The sequence below is a fragment of the Rhinolophus sinicus genome, linkage group LG12 (genome assembly GCF_036562045.2).
Source record: "Rhinolophus sinicus isolate RSC01 linkage group LG12, ASM3656204v1, whole genome shotgun sequence".
Lineage (NCBI taxonomy): Eukaryota > Metazoa > Chordata > Mammalia > Chiroptera > Rhinolophidae > Rhinolophus > Rhinolophus sinicus.
The window spans coordinates 65,743,208-65,759,689 of NC_133761.1; the positions used below are offsets into that span (position 1 = coordinate 65,743,208).

At 43.2% G+C, this 16,482-nt stretch overlaps 1 protein-coding gene across 6 annotated transcripts in view; it reads right to left on the reverse strand.

Annotated features, from left to right (window-relative positions):
• DENND1B (DENN domain containing 1B) overlaps nt 1-12,180 on the reverse strand; it is a 170,023-nt gene extending 157,843 nt beyond the window's left edge. For 3 of the 6 annotated variants that reach the window (XM_074317076.1, XM_074317074.1, XM_074317073.1), the window contains exons 1-2: nt 12,038-12,171; nt 10,028-10,092 (exon numbers count right to left, since the gene is read on the reverse strand). In XM_074317076.1, coding sequence (XP_074173177.1) covers nt 10,028-10,092; nt 12,038-12,054 — 82 coding nt within the window. In that variant the 5' untranslated portion in view covers nt 12,055-12,171. Of the gene's footprint in view, nt 1-10,027; nt 10,093-11,209; nt 11,263-11,577; nt 11,955-12,037 lie in introns of those variants that run through there. The other 3 variants (XM_074317075.1, XM_074317078.1, XM_074317077.1) reach the window with 3 other exon arrangements.
• Between the last annotated feature and the right edge of the window lie 4,302 nt (nt 12,181-16,482).

A 16,482-nucleotide genomic window follows, 5' to 3' on the forward strand; every position in this document is an offset into this window, starting at 1 on the left:
GGTTACCAGAGGGTAAGGGGGGTGGGGGGTGGGAGATGAGGGTAAGGGGGATCAAATATATGGTGATGGAAGGAGAACTGACTCTCGGTGGTAAACACACAATGGGATTTATAGATGATGTAATACAGAATTGTACACCTGAAATCTATGTAATTTTAGATTTCAGTCACCCCAATAAAGTTAAAAAATAAATTAAAAAAAAAAAATGTAGGCCAATGGCATATATATATACACGTATGTATATCGTAGATTAGTCTTCAACTAGTAAGCTAAAAATGAAGCAAATATTTACAAATTAAATCTTTGACTTTCAACTAGTATTTCACTTTAATATTTTTACTTTTTAGAGTAAACACTGTCACTAATAAACACAACAGTGACCACTAAGAACTTGCAAACTAGCACCCTGTATGTAATTCTCAGCACCACTTCTTCTATAACGAGTTGAAACCTGTACGCAGTGAACACGACCACACACCATCCTGAAGTGCTGCCCCTTATGCCCACAATTATTCTGCAGATATTCATCCCCAAATCACACCTTTCATAGCAGAACTGTAACTCCACAACTTAGGTCTTGTGCCCTCTATAGTAATAACAACAAAATAAAAAGAGGTTAACACAACATTTTCTAAAAATCAAATCAACTAACCTCATTAGTTTATTATAATTATTAAACAGAAAATGCTATTTTAATTTATGTAACAGTAAAGATGACCAAAACCTTGAAACAAATTTCCCAGCTATTACACAGGCTTCCTCTTCCAAACGCCACATCCAAAATACACTGGAAGCCACTTCAGAACCTTTTCTGAACCAATTCCACACAAGTTTATTTAAGAATGGTTGTACTTCTAATGCACAGACCCTGAGGACTTATGGCGTTCCAGTGCATTAAGACAATCTGAACTTTATTTGGGTTTCACTGCAACCAATGTTTTCGGCACAAATTCCTAAGTTACTTCAAGTAATCTTTTATCAAAATTATTAAGGAGTCTAAATTTTACAACTACCCAAGTGACAAAATTTTAAAGAACTGCTTAAGTCTAATTAAAGTCAAATTTGAATACTCAACACATCTGCATGCTGGTGCATTTCTGCTACCGAAACAAGACCAAGTTGTTTTTGAAATGACTAATTTCTGGACACTTATACATTTGCAGAAGACCATCAGATGTACTAAACTGATAATTTTAGGCTTTATTTTCAGATTCAAATGATAAATAAGAAGGAACTGAAAGAGGAAAAGGCTCTATCTGATCTTTACCAGCTTTGCCTATGAAGTTACAGAGTCTGCGGTTTATCAACAGCTCTTTAAAAAAATTCAAATAAAGCACCTATTGCTTGCGATGATAAAAATCTACAGCCTTTCAACATTCTTTATATTACAGTTTTTTTTAACAGATTTAAGAAATCTAAAATAGGTATTGGAAACATAGCCAACCTTGTCTTAATTTCACTTTAATAACAGAGCATAACTTAACAAGTAATTATCGAACATTGTCCATAGGGACGGCACCTTCCAAAAATCTACAAGCGAACCAAAGAGGAGCTTGTCCTCAAAAATCTAAAATCGGGTTCTTAGCACAAGTCAGGGTGATAAACACCAAGTTCAAGACAAACGGTAACTTCACCAGGCAGATATCAAAAGGATTATTACTCAGCAACTCCTTTTTATGTCTTTTACTTCTGTGGCTTCACGTGCACAAATTTCATCCTGTTCAATAAAGTTCTTATACGTTTAAAGAAAAAAACTTAGTAACATTACTAAACTCTCAATATCCTTTATAAATTCCATTCCTTTTTTCTAAATGTTCTCCCAGTACCTTAAAAGTGGTGCCTCAACAATTCAGCAAATACTCACTGAACACAGACTTTGAGTCAGACACTGTTTTAGGCTCTCAGAAAACAAAACTAACCCTTCCCCCCTCCCCCAAAGGCAGATGACAGTGACACAGAGACTGCTTCTTTGTCATCTTCCTTAGACACGAGTATTTACACCAAAAGCAGTATATCCCTCTCCCTTTATTGTTCACACCAGATTTTGAATCTGAAGTAAAAGTCCACAGAGCTTCAGAACCAGATAAGCACCTGGTACCAGCTGAGAACTGACAGGGCATCTGCTTGTGTCTCCCTCCATCACCTCAGGACTCTCCCTGCCTCTCCCCTGTCTGTGCCCTTGGGCCCCAAGCCCCACTCACAGAGCTGAGCCAGGGGCCCTCTTCATACTCAGTGCTATACCCTGGGACAGGGCAACCTCTGTCCCAGCCCTCACGACACTCCAGTCACTGATTTGAAGTTGACACTCCCTCTCCCAGAATGTCACCTTCTTAACTGCTTTTCATCTGTCTGACACGTAACTGGCACTCAGAAACATTCACTGAATGAATGAAAGCGGGCTGAATATTTCCTATAGTGTTTATGCTCTCCCTCCCAGTATCAGTCATCTTTCGATGTTTGTTAAAAATCGATATAATCTCACAACAACTCTGGTCAAGCCTAGAATTTGGGATTTTCTAAAAGGGTGGCTTTCTAAAACTGCTGTGAAATATTTCAATGCTATTAGAAAATGATTATTATTTTAAAGGCAGCACAGCAAAATGGTTAAGAGTTCTGGCTCTAGAATCAGCAAAAAAATAGGTTCAAATCCCTTCCCACTTCTTACAGCCAAGTGATTAAATTATTTAATGTTTCTGAGCTTCATGGCCTCGTCTTTACGAAAGGGTAACAGGCCCTGCTTTCTATGATTGAAGTGAAGATAAATAGGATATGGAGGCTCTTGCCTCGTTTACTGATATTGTAAATACTAAATAAATAGTTTTTATTACTATTTCTGTAAAACATCCAACTAGAAGCATAATCAGAGAAAATAATCAACAAATAAGACTATAACAATGTTGTTACAGCTCAATTCATTAACTTATAATCAAAGAAATGCCTTAATGAAATTCAAATACTCTAAATATACTTACACCCTTATTAAAGCTATTAATCACAAATTGCAAACGGAGCATCAATATAGATGGGGGGAAATGATAAAACCTAACTCAAAATTGGCAGAGGTCCATTTGACCCTTAGCTCAGAGATCTTTCCACTGTAGTAAATTGCATCTTCTTACTTAATTCGAGTTTACAAGGCTTTCTTTAAAATTAAAAATGCCCCGTTGAGGGCTGGCTATCAAGTGTTCACATCTCACTGTGAATTACATTAAGTGACGCCACCTACTTAAAGAACAGGTATGGTGCGAAGAGGGCTGGTTTTCAAACGGGGGAGCGGGCCTGTGTGACACTTCCTGTCAGACTCTGCCTGCAGTCACGGGGCTGATGATGGTGGCAGTTGCAGGGTGAGGGCAGAGGGGCTTGGGACATATCAAAGGGGAACGCAATCCCCCTCTCATGGGCTGTACCAGGTGCTCTCCAAGGAAACTTCCATTTGTTACTCCACCGTTCTCTTCTGCAGTGCGTCCCAGCACCCCCATGACACTAACCTCCTATAAACCTCGGTATAAACTTTCCATCAAGATTACTCTGTTATCCTAGTGCACGTGGACGAATAGGGAGTCCAACAGAGTTCTTTGTAATGAACATAAAGCTACAGCAAAACATGGTAACCACATTTTTCCCGCAGCCTTTTTCCACGATGGCCACTGTAACGTCTCCTAAACCACATCACTGCGTGTATGACTTACCAAAGTTCTACTTTCTATATGTTAGGGTTTCGCCAGGTTTGGGTACGGGAGGCTGGGTGTAAATGGGTTTGAGGCAGCTCCAGTATGTGTATGTAGCAGCTGTCCCAGTAAATCCTGTGGGTACTAAGGGGAAGAGCTTGAGCGAAGGGTTTCCCTACGCAGCCCCTCCAAGGCCCCTGCCACGGTCACACCGCACACACTCAAGACCACTTCCACAACAAGCGGCGCTCTGTGAAATAATGTGCTCATTGTTCACTGGCTCAATGGCCAGGCTCTACGCTAGGTCCGATTGCTTTTATTCATTCTGCAAATACGTACTACACACGTCAGCTACTGTGCCGAGCTTTCCCTTAAGGATACAAACTAATAAGCCGTGGCCCGGTTCTTAGAAGCGCTTACTTCAAGTGGGGCAATGAGACAGACAGACATATCCATATGGCCACACACTACCATGTTTGACACACCTGTAAGAACACAGTAAGTGCTAAACACAGGCAGACTCTGCATAAATAGTATCCCAAAGGAGAGAGCTATCAAGTGCAAAAGTGAGCTGAGAAATCTCTTTTTTGTGCAGGGCATGAGGGATACTGACTAACTTAGGATTCTTCGGCATAACGTTCTGATCTAAGGAAAGAGTTAAGAGGCAGTTAAACTGTTAACATAAGCTAGAGATCAGAGAGATGGATAGTCTTTCTGGACCATGTTGAACGGGCTGATAAAAGTAGAAAGCCTGTAGCAAAGAGGGATTTGTTCCTAAGAGAAATTATTGTCGCTAAAGAAAAAGGAATAAAGAAAACAAGATTTGCTAAAGGTGTGCGACAACTACTAATAAATAACTAGAGCTTTCAGATCAAAGATTCACTAAACATGGAGATATAAATCCTACAAAAGAGGAGTGGTGAGGGACGGTGATCTCCTAAGCCGGAGAAAAGAACCTCAAGGAAAAGAGCTCAGTCATTATTTTATGTGGAGTTATACTCGATTCACTAACTGAAGGAAGATACTGCACCCTGTTTAAAAACAAATACCCGTACCTCATACAGTTTATACTCTAATTTCCTCATGATGATAAAGCAGCCTGTACTGAGCTTATGCAAAATTACAACACAAGGAAAGGCAACTGAGCAGTGGATTTTTTAAAAAATAGATTAAATGTGCCTTTCAAAAGGCAATAGATTAAAATACAGACTCTGGAGCCAGACCACTTTGGGTGAGTTCCTTCCTTCTCTGTGCTTGAGTTTCTTCACGTGCAAAATGAAGATAAACATCTCCTATCTGTTAAAGAACCGTGTGGATGTGCTCCAGCTGCAGCGACTTCCTGGGCGAAGAAGCTATGACACAGCACAGAACAGGAAGCAGCCCGAGCCACTGCCTGGGACAAAAACCCTAAGAGTAGGCATCTCCACTCTCCTGCTGAGGAAAAGTCACTTCTCATTTCTCTGAAGTCCCGAGTCTCTGGGGAAAGGAGGGGCGGTATGAGAACAGGAAGTCCTGTTATCAGAGCTGAGGCGAGGCCATCACTGCTGGCTGTACTTCCCTGACTGCTGGGAAGCAAGACAGACAGCAAAGAGAAGAGCGACAACAGCCATTAGCTTGGAAATCTGCCAGGAAGAGCATTAGGAGCTCAATGTTGGCATTTCACTCTGGAACGTTTGGAAGAGAAGTGACATCGTCCACGAAACGATGCCCAGCCAGCATGTGGGACATCACCAGGACAAATTCTACCGACCTACTGGGGACACGAGGGGAACTACCAACACGCGTCGACTATTTTTCAATGTGTGGGGGGTCCTATATGAAACTATTTCCCATGTTGTAAAATGCGTTGTTTGCAAAAACAAACAAACAAACGAAAGCAATGTAATGCCTTTGAAATGAGTCCAAACAGCAATAGATCAGACGCAGGCGGTCACCTTGCCAGAGCTAGCTACATCCTTCTATTTCAACAACGAATGTCATTTCGAATCACTAACTAAAACTCAATCATCATTTGTCTCTGAAGGTGTCTATGACTTCCATTATCCAGGATAAATGAAAAAACGTCAACATGAGAAACACATATTAAAACGTGAACATGAGAAACACGCCAAGACCTTCATGCGATATTCCCAATCTTAGGATAAAGCAAGTTTACCCTGAGCATCCCATTTTCTACTGGGCCAGAGTCACCAAAAATTAAACCAAAATTCTGAGAAAGGCAAAGAGTTCTTTAGTTGATTTCCCAACATCTATTCGTTGCCCGTTGTTTAGTAAATCAACTGTGACCATCTTGCCACTCACCCCTCTACCTCGACCCCACCAATGATTGTTTTAGGAATGACCAGGCCCAGCCCAACTTGGGCCCCTGGGAGCCAATGTGCTGGGGACACTGGGAAAGAAACGTGCTGGTTCTAAAGGCAGCGCCATGAAAAGCCAGTGTCTGTCACCCCCGCGGTCACCAATAAACCAGAGGGCAGATTTCCAACTTCCCTGACAGCCGTCCCATAACCACAGGGCTCTAAGCCCTCCAACAGCATGTCGCCGCGGTTAGCAGAACCCGGAAGCAGAAAGAACCCGGGTCTTTGATGACCTACTTCTAGACTTCCTCTTCTATGAAGCAGCAAGTTTCCTTATTATTTCAACTAATTTTGTATCTGCACCCTAAAGCATCCTAATTTGCATTTTGTTTTTCAGGTCTACTACTACATAAGAACATCACCCATTTTCCTTTAAATGTTAGCAAAAAAAAAAAAAAATGTATCCCACTTTAAACAAACTGCTGCATATATCAGGCTCTCATTAATACAAACAGGTTTTATTGACAGTTAAACAGGAATGTTGTAATAAATTTCTTTAATAATATCTGGACATTTCTCCCTTTAATAATTATCAACAAAGTAGAAAATTAATAAAAACACTGAGAAACATCAAACTCTCAATTTGATATAAAATTTTAGTTATATAGCTTTTTCTTCTTAGAGCACAAAATAATATAACTCGTTACATTCTAAAATATTAGTCATTTCATTCTGTTTAAGTCAGAATGTGCAATCAAAACAAGAAAAGTTGTTCATGCTTTTTTATGTGGCTGAGTTTAGCTTTTAAAAAACCTTCAGCATTTGCTGCCAATCAGCCATATTAGGGGAACACGTGGGCAGCATAATTCCCTGCAACCTTTCCAGGGGCTGAAAGTATTTCTTTTGACCATTTATTGTATTTCCCACTTCACCACGCTGGATAAACTGTTAAAAGACAAATGAAGGTGTTTCTAAGGAGTAGTGATTTAAACAATAGCAGAAGGGCAAGAAGGTAATAAAAGAAGGCCAGGAGTAGGAAAAACAAACTGGAATAACTAGTTCCTAAAAAAATGGCAAAGGGAGGACAGAGTAAAACACTCCAAAGGAAAGTCTTTCTGGAAAGGTCACCAGCTCCGACACAGGCACGCATTGATGGATCCTTTTGTCAAGGTCACTTCGACATGTACTGAAGTTACAGAGGCTGTGCCGGGTCCTCTGCTCTGCTCCCCAGCACGGCTCCCAGGGTCCCCGGCCCCACGTGACCCCTGCCCCGACAGAGGCTCTGCCCCAGTCTATCACTCCGGGGCCTCCATGTCATCTGACTCCGACGGCCACAAGTGTGACTTCCTGGGGGTCACTACACATATCACCAGCAAGACCGTGAGGTCCCCCCGACTCCAAGCTGGGACGTATGCTAGAAGCCAGGGTCTCTGCATACACTGCCACCCCACTCACCTCTGGAAAGAGGTTTCTGAGTCCGAGTGAGGAGCCCAGAGGAGAAAAGCAAGGCAACATGTGCCACCCAACTGGCCGCCTCAGAGAGCTGGCCGAGTGGCCTCAGCCTCACCCCTTCCTGAGCTGTCGCCTCCCCTCCTCTCTCCAGTGCCAAAGAGTACCTGATTTTTGTTGTCATTGCTGTTGGGGACCACTGCCTTTGACGTTGGCCCCAGAGCTTCAGAAGGTCAGGGTGTGTGGCTCCAGTTAGACTTTTGCTCATTTTTCACTGTCATGGTTTCAGCAGTAGAAACATTTTTGTTTGGGCTAATTGCTTTTGTATCAGAAAGCTGTTTTATAAAGTAGCAAAGTCACCCCTGGGTGCAAAGTTGCAAACATTGTTTCCAAGAAAACAGTTTTGTTACAATTTATTTTTTCTTGTTTTTATTAATGTAACCATTCTTGCCACCTAGAAGAAAACATCCCAAGTAAGGATCTTAAAAATAAAGCCTTGACTCACCTTGCTATAATGTAACGCAAGGTCCAGACACAGTGGCTACAGAACTGAAAGGAAACTGCCTGGGAATGCTGACGCCGTGGATGACTGAATACCAGCAATCCTTAAAAATGCACTGTTTTCCCCACTAATAATCACTTGTGCTTGCTCCCCTTATAGTCTGTTTCTAATTGATAAACAGAAAATGATGAAAAAATAGATCTGTGTAGTTATGAATTTCAGGTGTATGTCTGGGAGCCAACAGAAATTAATATGTACAACCAAAGCAAAACAGTCTGATTAAAAATAATTATAATCTCTTTCTTTGGGAATCATTAGTGGGTGACCCAGAGGAGATGAACTATAATTTACTTCAGTTAAGAAGGTTAAAAACTGGAGCAAACTTTTCAGCCAAAGCAGTTTATTCTCCAACATTTGAACTCATTTAAATCAATTAATTTCACTCTCTGCTGTGCAGGTACAATGTATTAAAGTCACTTCCAAAGATAATAGAAAAGATTGAATATTTTAAAACTTTATTTTTTTTTTAATTAAATTTATTGGGGTGACAATTGTTAGTAAAATTACATAGATTTCAGGTGTACAATTCTGTATTACATCATCTATAAATCCCATTGTGTGTTCATCACCCAGAGTCAGTTCTCCTTCCATCACCATATATTTGATCCCCCTTACCTTCATCTCCCACCCCCCACCCCCCTTATCCTCTGGTAACCACTAAACTATTGTCTGTGTCTACGAGTTTCTGAAAAACTTTATTTTAGAAAAAAGATATAGGATCACTCTGTGATATGTTTTAAATAATAAGAAGATTTTGCTCTGAGGGGAAAAAAATAAAATTATAGAAATGTTGTGTTTTCCCAAGGAATGTAGCCTGTTTTACAAACACATCAGGTGAGCATTACTTCATACACCTTAACTCATGTTATGGTAGGTATTTTGAAGATTGATTTATATCATAAATACACTATAGAGTAGATTTAAATTGGAGCTGAAAAACATGTATGGATTTGAGTCTTCAAAGAGAACTTGGTCGGGTCTGAAAAGTATGTAAATGGACAAAGTTTAGTACTCATGGGACATAAAAGATAACCTTTTGAATCGGAAAGAGCTCCCTGCAACCTGTGACCACTCCGTGCCCTTGCCCAGGACACACCTGAGCAACGCTGCTGTTCAAAAGTCCAGAAGCGCAGACCACAGGGCTGCAGAGCCAGGAGTGTGCGACTTCCTCCCTAAAATTAGCCATGCCCATTCACCGCAGCTGGGTGGGGCCCCTCTATTTTAAGGTGTGCGGCTCCAAATTGCTTAAGAGGTATAATTGCTGGCCAGTTTCTAGAGCTAAAAGTGTCAGCATTCTACCAAGCCTTTCAAATGGACTAGTGTCCACCGATTTCCACGCTTACTCAGCATGCTATCTGGGATCTAAGTACACAGCCAGTAAAATCAACCCTGGAGATACAGCCATGACAACATATCACACAGGACGCACTGACAAGGAAAGATGAAGAAAAGATATTCTTTTCTACCACCTCTACACACACACACACACACACACAGACAAAAGTGGAAAAACTGACAAAAATCACGGTATCAAAATGTCCTCATCTTTTGAGGAAGTTACACAGAACTGACAGCTGAAACCCTTCCAAGTAATGTCACACTGTTGTTTACCTTCCTCTGAAAGAGTTATATTCTACTGGAGTAAATCCAACAGAAGAGGCTATTCCGTAAACATCAGAAGGGAATTGGGTGGTTCCCATTGCAGCAGCAGAATTTTCACTGGTGTTTCAAAAAGGAGCTAAATTTTCGAAGACGGATGAAAGAAAATGAAAAGGCAATGCTCGTCCACCAAAACTTGATCAATGAATGGTAAAGTTGAGTTATAAATTACATGTGTAATATACACCTGAAATTTAAGCTGCACAGGTAACACTCATGATTTCTACAAGCTCATGCCAAAGACCTAGCGTCTCTTTTATTACCAGCAGTTTGAGACACTAGATGCAGAATATACATTTAGAATTATCCCCAAACTATCACGTTCCAGGAGTCTGCAACACAAACACTTGTTCTGACAGATTCAATCATTATAAGAATGAAAACACACATACCTTCATTTTCCGAAGCATGACATTTCACTTTCAATACCAAATCAAAGGTTCTTTCTGGATTTTCCCTAAACGAGAAAGAACTGTGTCACATTTATTTCCTATGACAAACAGATAAGCAGCTCTATAAAGTCGATACCTTCTTTACTCTAAAAACTAATCTTGTTCTTGCCTCAACATAAGCCGTGTAACTACATGAGCAGGAGAAGCAGAAATAGCGAACTTTTCCCCAGTTCAGCAACTTGAGAGCTGAGGCTTAGGAGTTCTGAGACTAGGGGCCAAGCATCTAACCCCTGAGCCTGTTTTTTTGTTTTGTTTTGTTCTGTTTTTTTACCTACGAAGTGCTTTGCTCACGTCAGAATAATTGTGAGGATTACAAATGAAACAACACCTGTGAAAGTAACTCACACGGTATTAAGTGCTGTTTAAAGGCAAAGCGTTGCCTTTATCTTATTGAATCAAAATTGGGAGGCCAGGAAGCTGCTCAGCATCCCTTCCTTTCCCTGCCTACAGGCTTTCTTGGATGTAAGTGTGAGTGGGGGCTACCTGGTTCCACCTGCCACGTTCCAGACCACAGGCAAACACTTACGCTACGTGCTCCTTAAATGTGACGCTTGCAAATACTTTCCTTGAGATGTAATCACTCTGCTGAAGCATGTTTCAAGTAGCAAACTACACATAGACTCCAAGGCCAACACAGCAAGTCTTGCTTTATGTCAGTTATTTGGGGGAAATTAGACTTCTGCCTCAGTGTTACATTTCCCCACTAGGAACAGTAAGGTTGCTTTGCTTCATTCAGAAATTATGTGCCTCTTTACTAACTTTTTATACAGTCAACCTATTCATTGGTTTAATTAAAAAAAAAAAAAAAAAAAAAAGATTAAAATCTATCGAGACGCTTTTTTTTCCCCATCTCTTTCTGCCAGAAGATAAAAGATTCAAGTCTGATACCACAAAGTCCACGTGACCAAAGTGTTAATATATTTGGTTTTTCCTCGTAAGGAGCCCTGCGTGTGTCTGTGCACTGGCTGTTTCTAACCCACGCTTCCTCCAAGACCCTACTGCCAGTTTGGGCTCCTAAATACTCTTTTTTTTATTTTATTACTAGAACCTGGAGACACAGGAAGTGTCAAGTCCTATAAATTCATTTGCAAATATGCATTTCCCCAGCCCGCCCCTTATTACCTTGTTTCAATGGGAATGATCAGGACTCAGGTGACCTCCTCCCTCGTAACCCAACTGAGGTCAAGCAGCGCTTTTTAAACACTTACCCCGCCCACCCCACCCCCACCCCCACGTCAACCGCTGCAGAAAATCCCTCTAAATACAGAGTTTTCCTCTTTTCCTATCGTGCCTTAGCGTCAGTATTGCTCCCGTTACACTGAGATTCGAAACGCCTTTCCCACGAACACAAATACAGACGCTGCGCGTGCTTTTCAAACGGGGGGCGGGGCGGGGCGGCGGGGAGGGCGCGGGAGGGGCGCGAAGGCGAAATTCTCCGCCAAGTGAGTTTCAGCCGAAAGACCCAGCACTGGGAACAAAGATGCCCGCACCGCTTCCAACGGCTTCTGACGTCATGGGCGTCCTGGCGAAAAAATGTCCGAGGCCGTGCCCTTCGGCGCGCGGCGGGCGGGCGAGTATCTGAGGGGATGCGGGGCCGCCGCCCGCCCGCCCGCACGCGGCGCCGCACGGACGCTCCGCGGGGCGCGTCTCCCGTCCCGGCAGCAACACGCGGGGCAGCCGCGCGCCCACTCGGGGGACCCGCCGCAGCGCGCACGGTCGGGGACGCGCGGGAGCAGCGCCCCGCGACATGGCGCCGCGCCACCTGGAGCCGCGATGGCGCTCCGGCCGCCGCGGGAGGACGGCCCAGGTCGGGGCCGCTTCACCTCCGGCGCCGCCGCCCTCACGCTGCGCAGGGGCCGCGCGGCCCGGACGCGACCGGCAGGCTTTGCGGCCTACGCGCCCCCCGCGCCCGCGCCGAGCCGACGCCGCGCGGACGCCGCCCGCACTCACCGGGTCCTGCGGTCCATGGTGACATGGCGCGCCGGCTCCTGGCTGCTCAGCGCGGCCGCCCCATGGCCGGCGCCCGCCCCCCCGCGGGCTCTGTGACAGCAGCAGCCCGGCGCCCCCGCCCCCGCGTCCGCCGCCCGCCGAGCGCGCCCGGCCTCTCAGTTCCTGCGCCGCCACCGGCCGCCCGCAGTCGCGCCGCCAACCAGGAAGTGGGCGGGAGGGGGCAGGGGCGCCGGCCGCCTCACCTGGCCGGGCCCCAGGGGACGCGCGGCTGCGGCCGAGCCCGGGCGCCAGGTGCCCCGCGGCCTCAGCCCCTGAGCGGCCGCCGCCCTGGGGCGTCCCGTGCGGGCGCCCGGGCTCCACGCGCCCCGGCTCTGACGAAGCACCGCGACTGGCGGCATTCTCCACCCAGAACTGCACCCCCGACGCCTAGGTAGTGTTCGCCGTCCCCAATTCGGCGTTCGGGGCCGGTTCACGAAATGCCGCCAGCTCGCAGCTCCGGCGGGCGCCTGGCCCCCGCCCCCGCCAGCTGTGGCCTGGGGGCTGCCCGCTCCTGATGCGCGACTGTTCACGCAGGTGCACCTGCTCGAGAGGCCTGTCAGGCGGCCAGAAGGCAGGACTGCACCTGCCCGCGCACGTGTGGGACAGACCTTCCTACGCAGGCAGCACAAGCAGGCGCTGAGTTTGGGGCGCAATCCAAGTGGCAGATCACATGCAAGGGCCTCCTGGGGAGCTTAGGGCACTGAAGCAACAGGGCCAGGGGGCTGCTAGAAACACCCAAAAGGTAGGGCACTGAGGCACCCGTTGAGCAGGCTAGGGACATTCTCAGGACTTGTCATAACTCCATGCAACAAACACTGATCAGCATTTTACAGATGAAGACCCGGGCCGAGCTAGCCCACGTGGGTGATGGCAAAGCTGGGTAACAGAGCAGGTCCACCTGAGGCTGGTGATTGATCTCTGCCTGACCGCTGCCTCTCCCCCCTCTTCTGCCTCATCTCTAGGATCCACTGAGAAGACATGGAGAGAAAGTCTCATGATGGACCTTCCAAGGATTGTCCAGGGCTGTGCAGACATCTGGAGAAAGGCGTCTCCCACCAAGGGTTACAGCCCTTGACACAGGGCCACAGTGGTTTTTTTCATCCAAACAGGTCGCTTCAGCCTTGATTCGTTGGAAAGGTAAGAGGATGAGAGGAAACCATATGTGGTATGAATAGAGTGTGAGTCAGGACACATCAAAGTCAAAGGAGGAGACTTAGGAATTAAATAAAGAATTTAGAGTCAAGAGCCTAAAATTAAACTCAGTTATACCAGTCTTATGCCTTCTTGCCAAGGAGGGTGTTACTTGGTCAACACAACAAGCTATAGTGCATAGCACAGACCTAAGGGTCAAAATGAGGACAGGACATAATGGGAAAACAACAACAACAAAATACATTTTAGCATAATATGTTGTCATAGCTTGACTTGAAGTGAGACACTCAGTTTCTCGGTTCCTACATTTGTAAAATGGGAATTACTGTCTATCACATGAACAATGTGGTGTTCAAGTTTAAAAGTGCTACAAATTCATGTTACCTTTTGAGAAATTCTGTGGATTTCAGTTTCACAATTAGGCAAACCTATACCACATACATTTTTTTCCCCCAAATAAAACTTTTCTACCTAAGATGTTACCATACTACAAAGCTTTGAAAAAACCACTTCTGCTCCAAGTGTTACTAAGTTTCTCTAACTTCTCCTTTCATTATAATTAATTTTTCTCCAAAGAAAGGAACCCTACTGGGATGCTGACATCAGGAGTTTTTAATTTGTGGTGAGGAAACATTAATACATGGTTTTCCCCCTCCATTTGGTGGGATGTAAGTGACAGTCATAGCTCTGCATAATATAAAACTGTTATTTTTTTCAATTTACTGTAAATATATGAAGGGACAATGCTCTGCATGCACACACCAAGCTAATGTATTAAACCAGTTTTTAAGGTGACCATAGTCAAGAGATTCATTTATTCTGATCTTACTGAGGTAAAGGGCGAGAAACACATGTGGACACAATTTGCATGATTTGTTCAAAATTACTGAGAAAAGAGAATTTTGTGTACTCTTATCTTGGTGATATGTTTATTTAAACCAGTGGTATAATTTTTACTTCTGACGTGACTGAGAAGTCTACAAAGGGCAAACCTTCAAATTGGTATAAGATCTTCCTAAGATCGTATTTGCAATAATATTTCCTACTTGACAACTGGTAATGACGATTTTCAGGACCGCTATAGTCAAAGAACATGGTCTATATTGTTGTCAAAGTCTATAAACTATAAATCTTTTAGAACATTTTGAGCTTCTTTTCAAGACAGGTTTGCATGTGTTTGTAAAGATTATGTATTCTGCAGCTCATGGGTAAAGTGTTCTAAAAGTCTGTCCTGGATCAAGTGTTACTCTTGTGTTGGCGACATCTTTCTATTACTCACTTTGCATCTGCTTGACACGATTCAATTAGTGGGAGAGATGAGTTAAAATCTCCTACTCCAATGGTGCATTATTCACTTATTTATAATTCTGTCAATTCTTGTTTTGTATAGTCTGGGGCTGTGTTATAATGTGCAAACCAGTTTATAATTGTTCTGTCTGCCTGGTAAATTTGTCCTTATGTTGTGATTTTAACTCTAGTAATGCTTTTGCCATGGCATCTAAACAGCTCTCTTCTGATTGGTATTTGCCTAGTATTCACATATCTCTTTTTGTCCTATTACATTAAAACTTTCTGAGTCATTATGTTCCAGAATTATCTTACAAACGTTAAGTTTGACTCTTAAACTAGTCTAACAATCACTGAATCAAGCATTTAGACCACTGCATGTATGAGAATTGCTGATATATTTGAATTTATTTCTGCTATCTAATACTGTGCTTCCGATTGTTTTCTCCTGGTCTGTGGGGTTTTTTCTTTCATCAGTGCCTTCTTTAGGATTCATTGATTTTTATTTTTTTATTTTTTTGTGCTTCCACTTCTCCCCCTTTGTAGTTCAGAATGATGTACTCTGTTCCTATTCATTTGGTGGTTATCCTAGAAATTTGAACAGGCAAATTTAAACCTATTAAATCCAGAGTTTAGCAATACATCAACCTTCTCCCAAATACAGGGCCCTTAAAACACGCTTCAAAACTACAATACATTATTAATGTTGTTTTATACAGTCAGTGTTTTGTTTAGATTTAATCAGGAGTTTGCCACTGATTTTGCTCTTTTTTATTTTCATCGTAGGTCTCCCACCTATGATCGCTCTCCTTTTCCCTAAAATGAATGCCAATCATATTCTGTCACTTTTTGAGTGGGAACGTATATATTTTACTCTTTTTTTGAAAAATATTTTCGCTGATAAAGAATTCTAAGTTGACAATGATTTCCTTCTATATACTTTCAATATCATTACATTGTCTTCTAGCTTGCCTAGTTACAATTTGAATTTTGAAAGTACTCTTGAAATGTAATCTGTCTTTTCTCTCTGTTGGCATTAAGATTTTTTATTTGTCTTTAGTTTTCTATGGTATCTAGATGAAGATTTTCTTTTTTAAATTCATCCTTCTTGGTACTTTGGTTTTCTTGACTCTAACTGGTGGCTTTTATCAGTTTTAGGAAATTCTGAACTCCATTCTTTCTCCTCTTTCTTTCTGGGACTCTGATTAGACACATATGAGGTGTGATAACAAAATACAGTAGATGTTAAAAAAATTTTTACAGTAAAGACACATTGCTGTTAATCCCCTTCAAAATACTCCTCCTTGCTTCGAACACACTTATCCCATTGTTCTTGCCACTTTCTGAAGCAGTTCTGGAAGTCCTCTTTCATGAGTGTCTTTAGTTGTGCTGTCGTGGCTGCCTCGATGTCCTGAATCTGTTCAAAACTTTTACCTTTCATGGTCATTTTGACTTTGGGGAAGAGCCACAAGTCTCACAGTGCCACATCCAGTGAATAAGGTGTAGGAGGACACACTGTAATGTTTTTATTTGACAAAAATTGCCGTACCAAAAGCAAGGTGTGACATGGAGCCTTTCTGTTTGATCAAAAAATGTGGTGAATGCTGCTGTCAAGTGCCATGCAACAGAAAGGCAAGGATCCCCAGTAAGGGAAGTGGCACATCAAACCTTAGTAACAGTGTGTGACAAGTTTCATCTTGTTCGGTGCAGTCAGTCGGGTGTGAGCTATGGTTGAGAGAAGGTGTGTTTAAAGTGTGCCGTAAATCATCCTCCATCATGACAACGCTCAGTGTCACACTTCGCTTCTAGTATACGGCAATTTCAAATATGAAAGAGGACTTCCAAACTGCTTCAGAAAGTGGCAAGAACGATGGGATAAGTGTGTTCGAAGCGAGGGATTATTTTGAGGTGGATTAATGGCAATGTGTCTTTTACTGTAATACATTTTTATTTTTATTTAAACATTC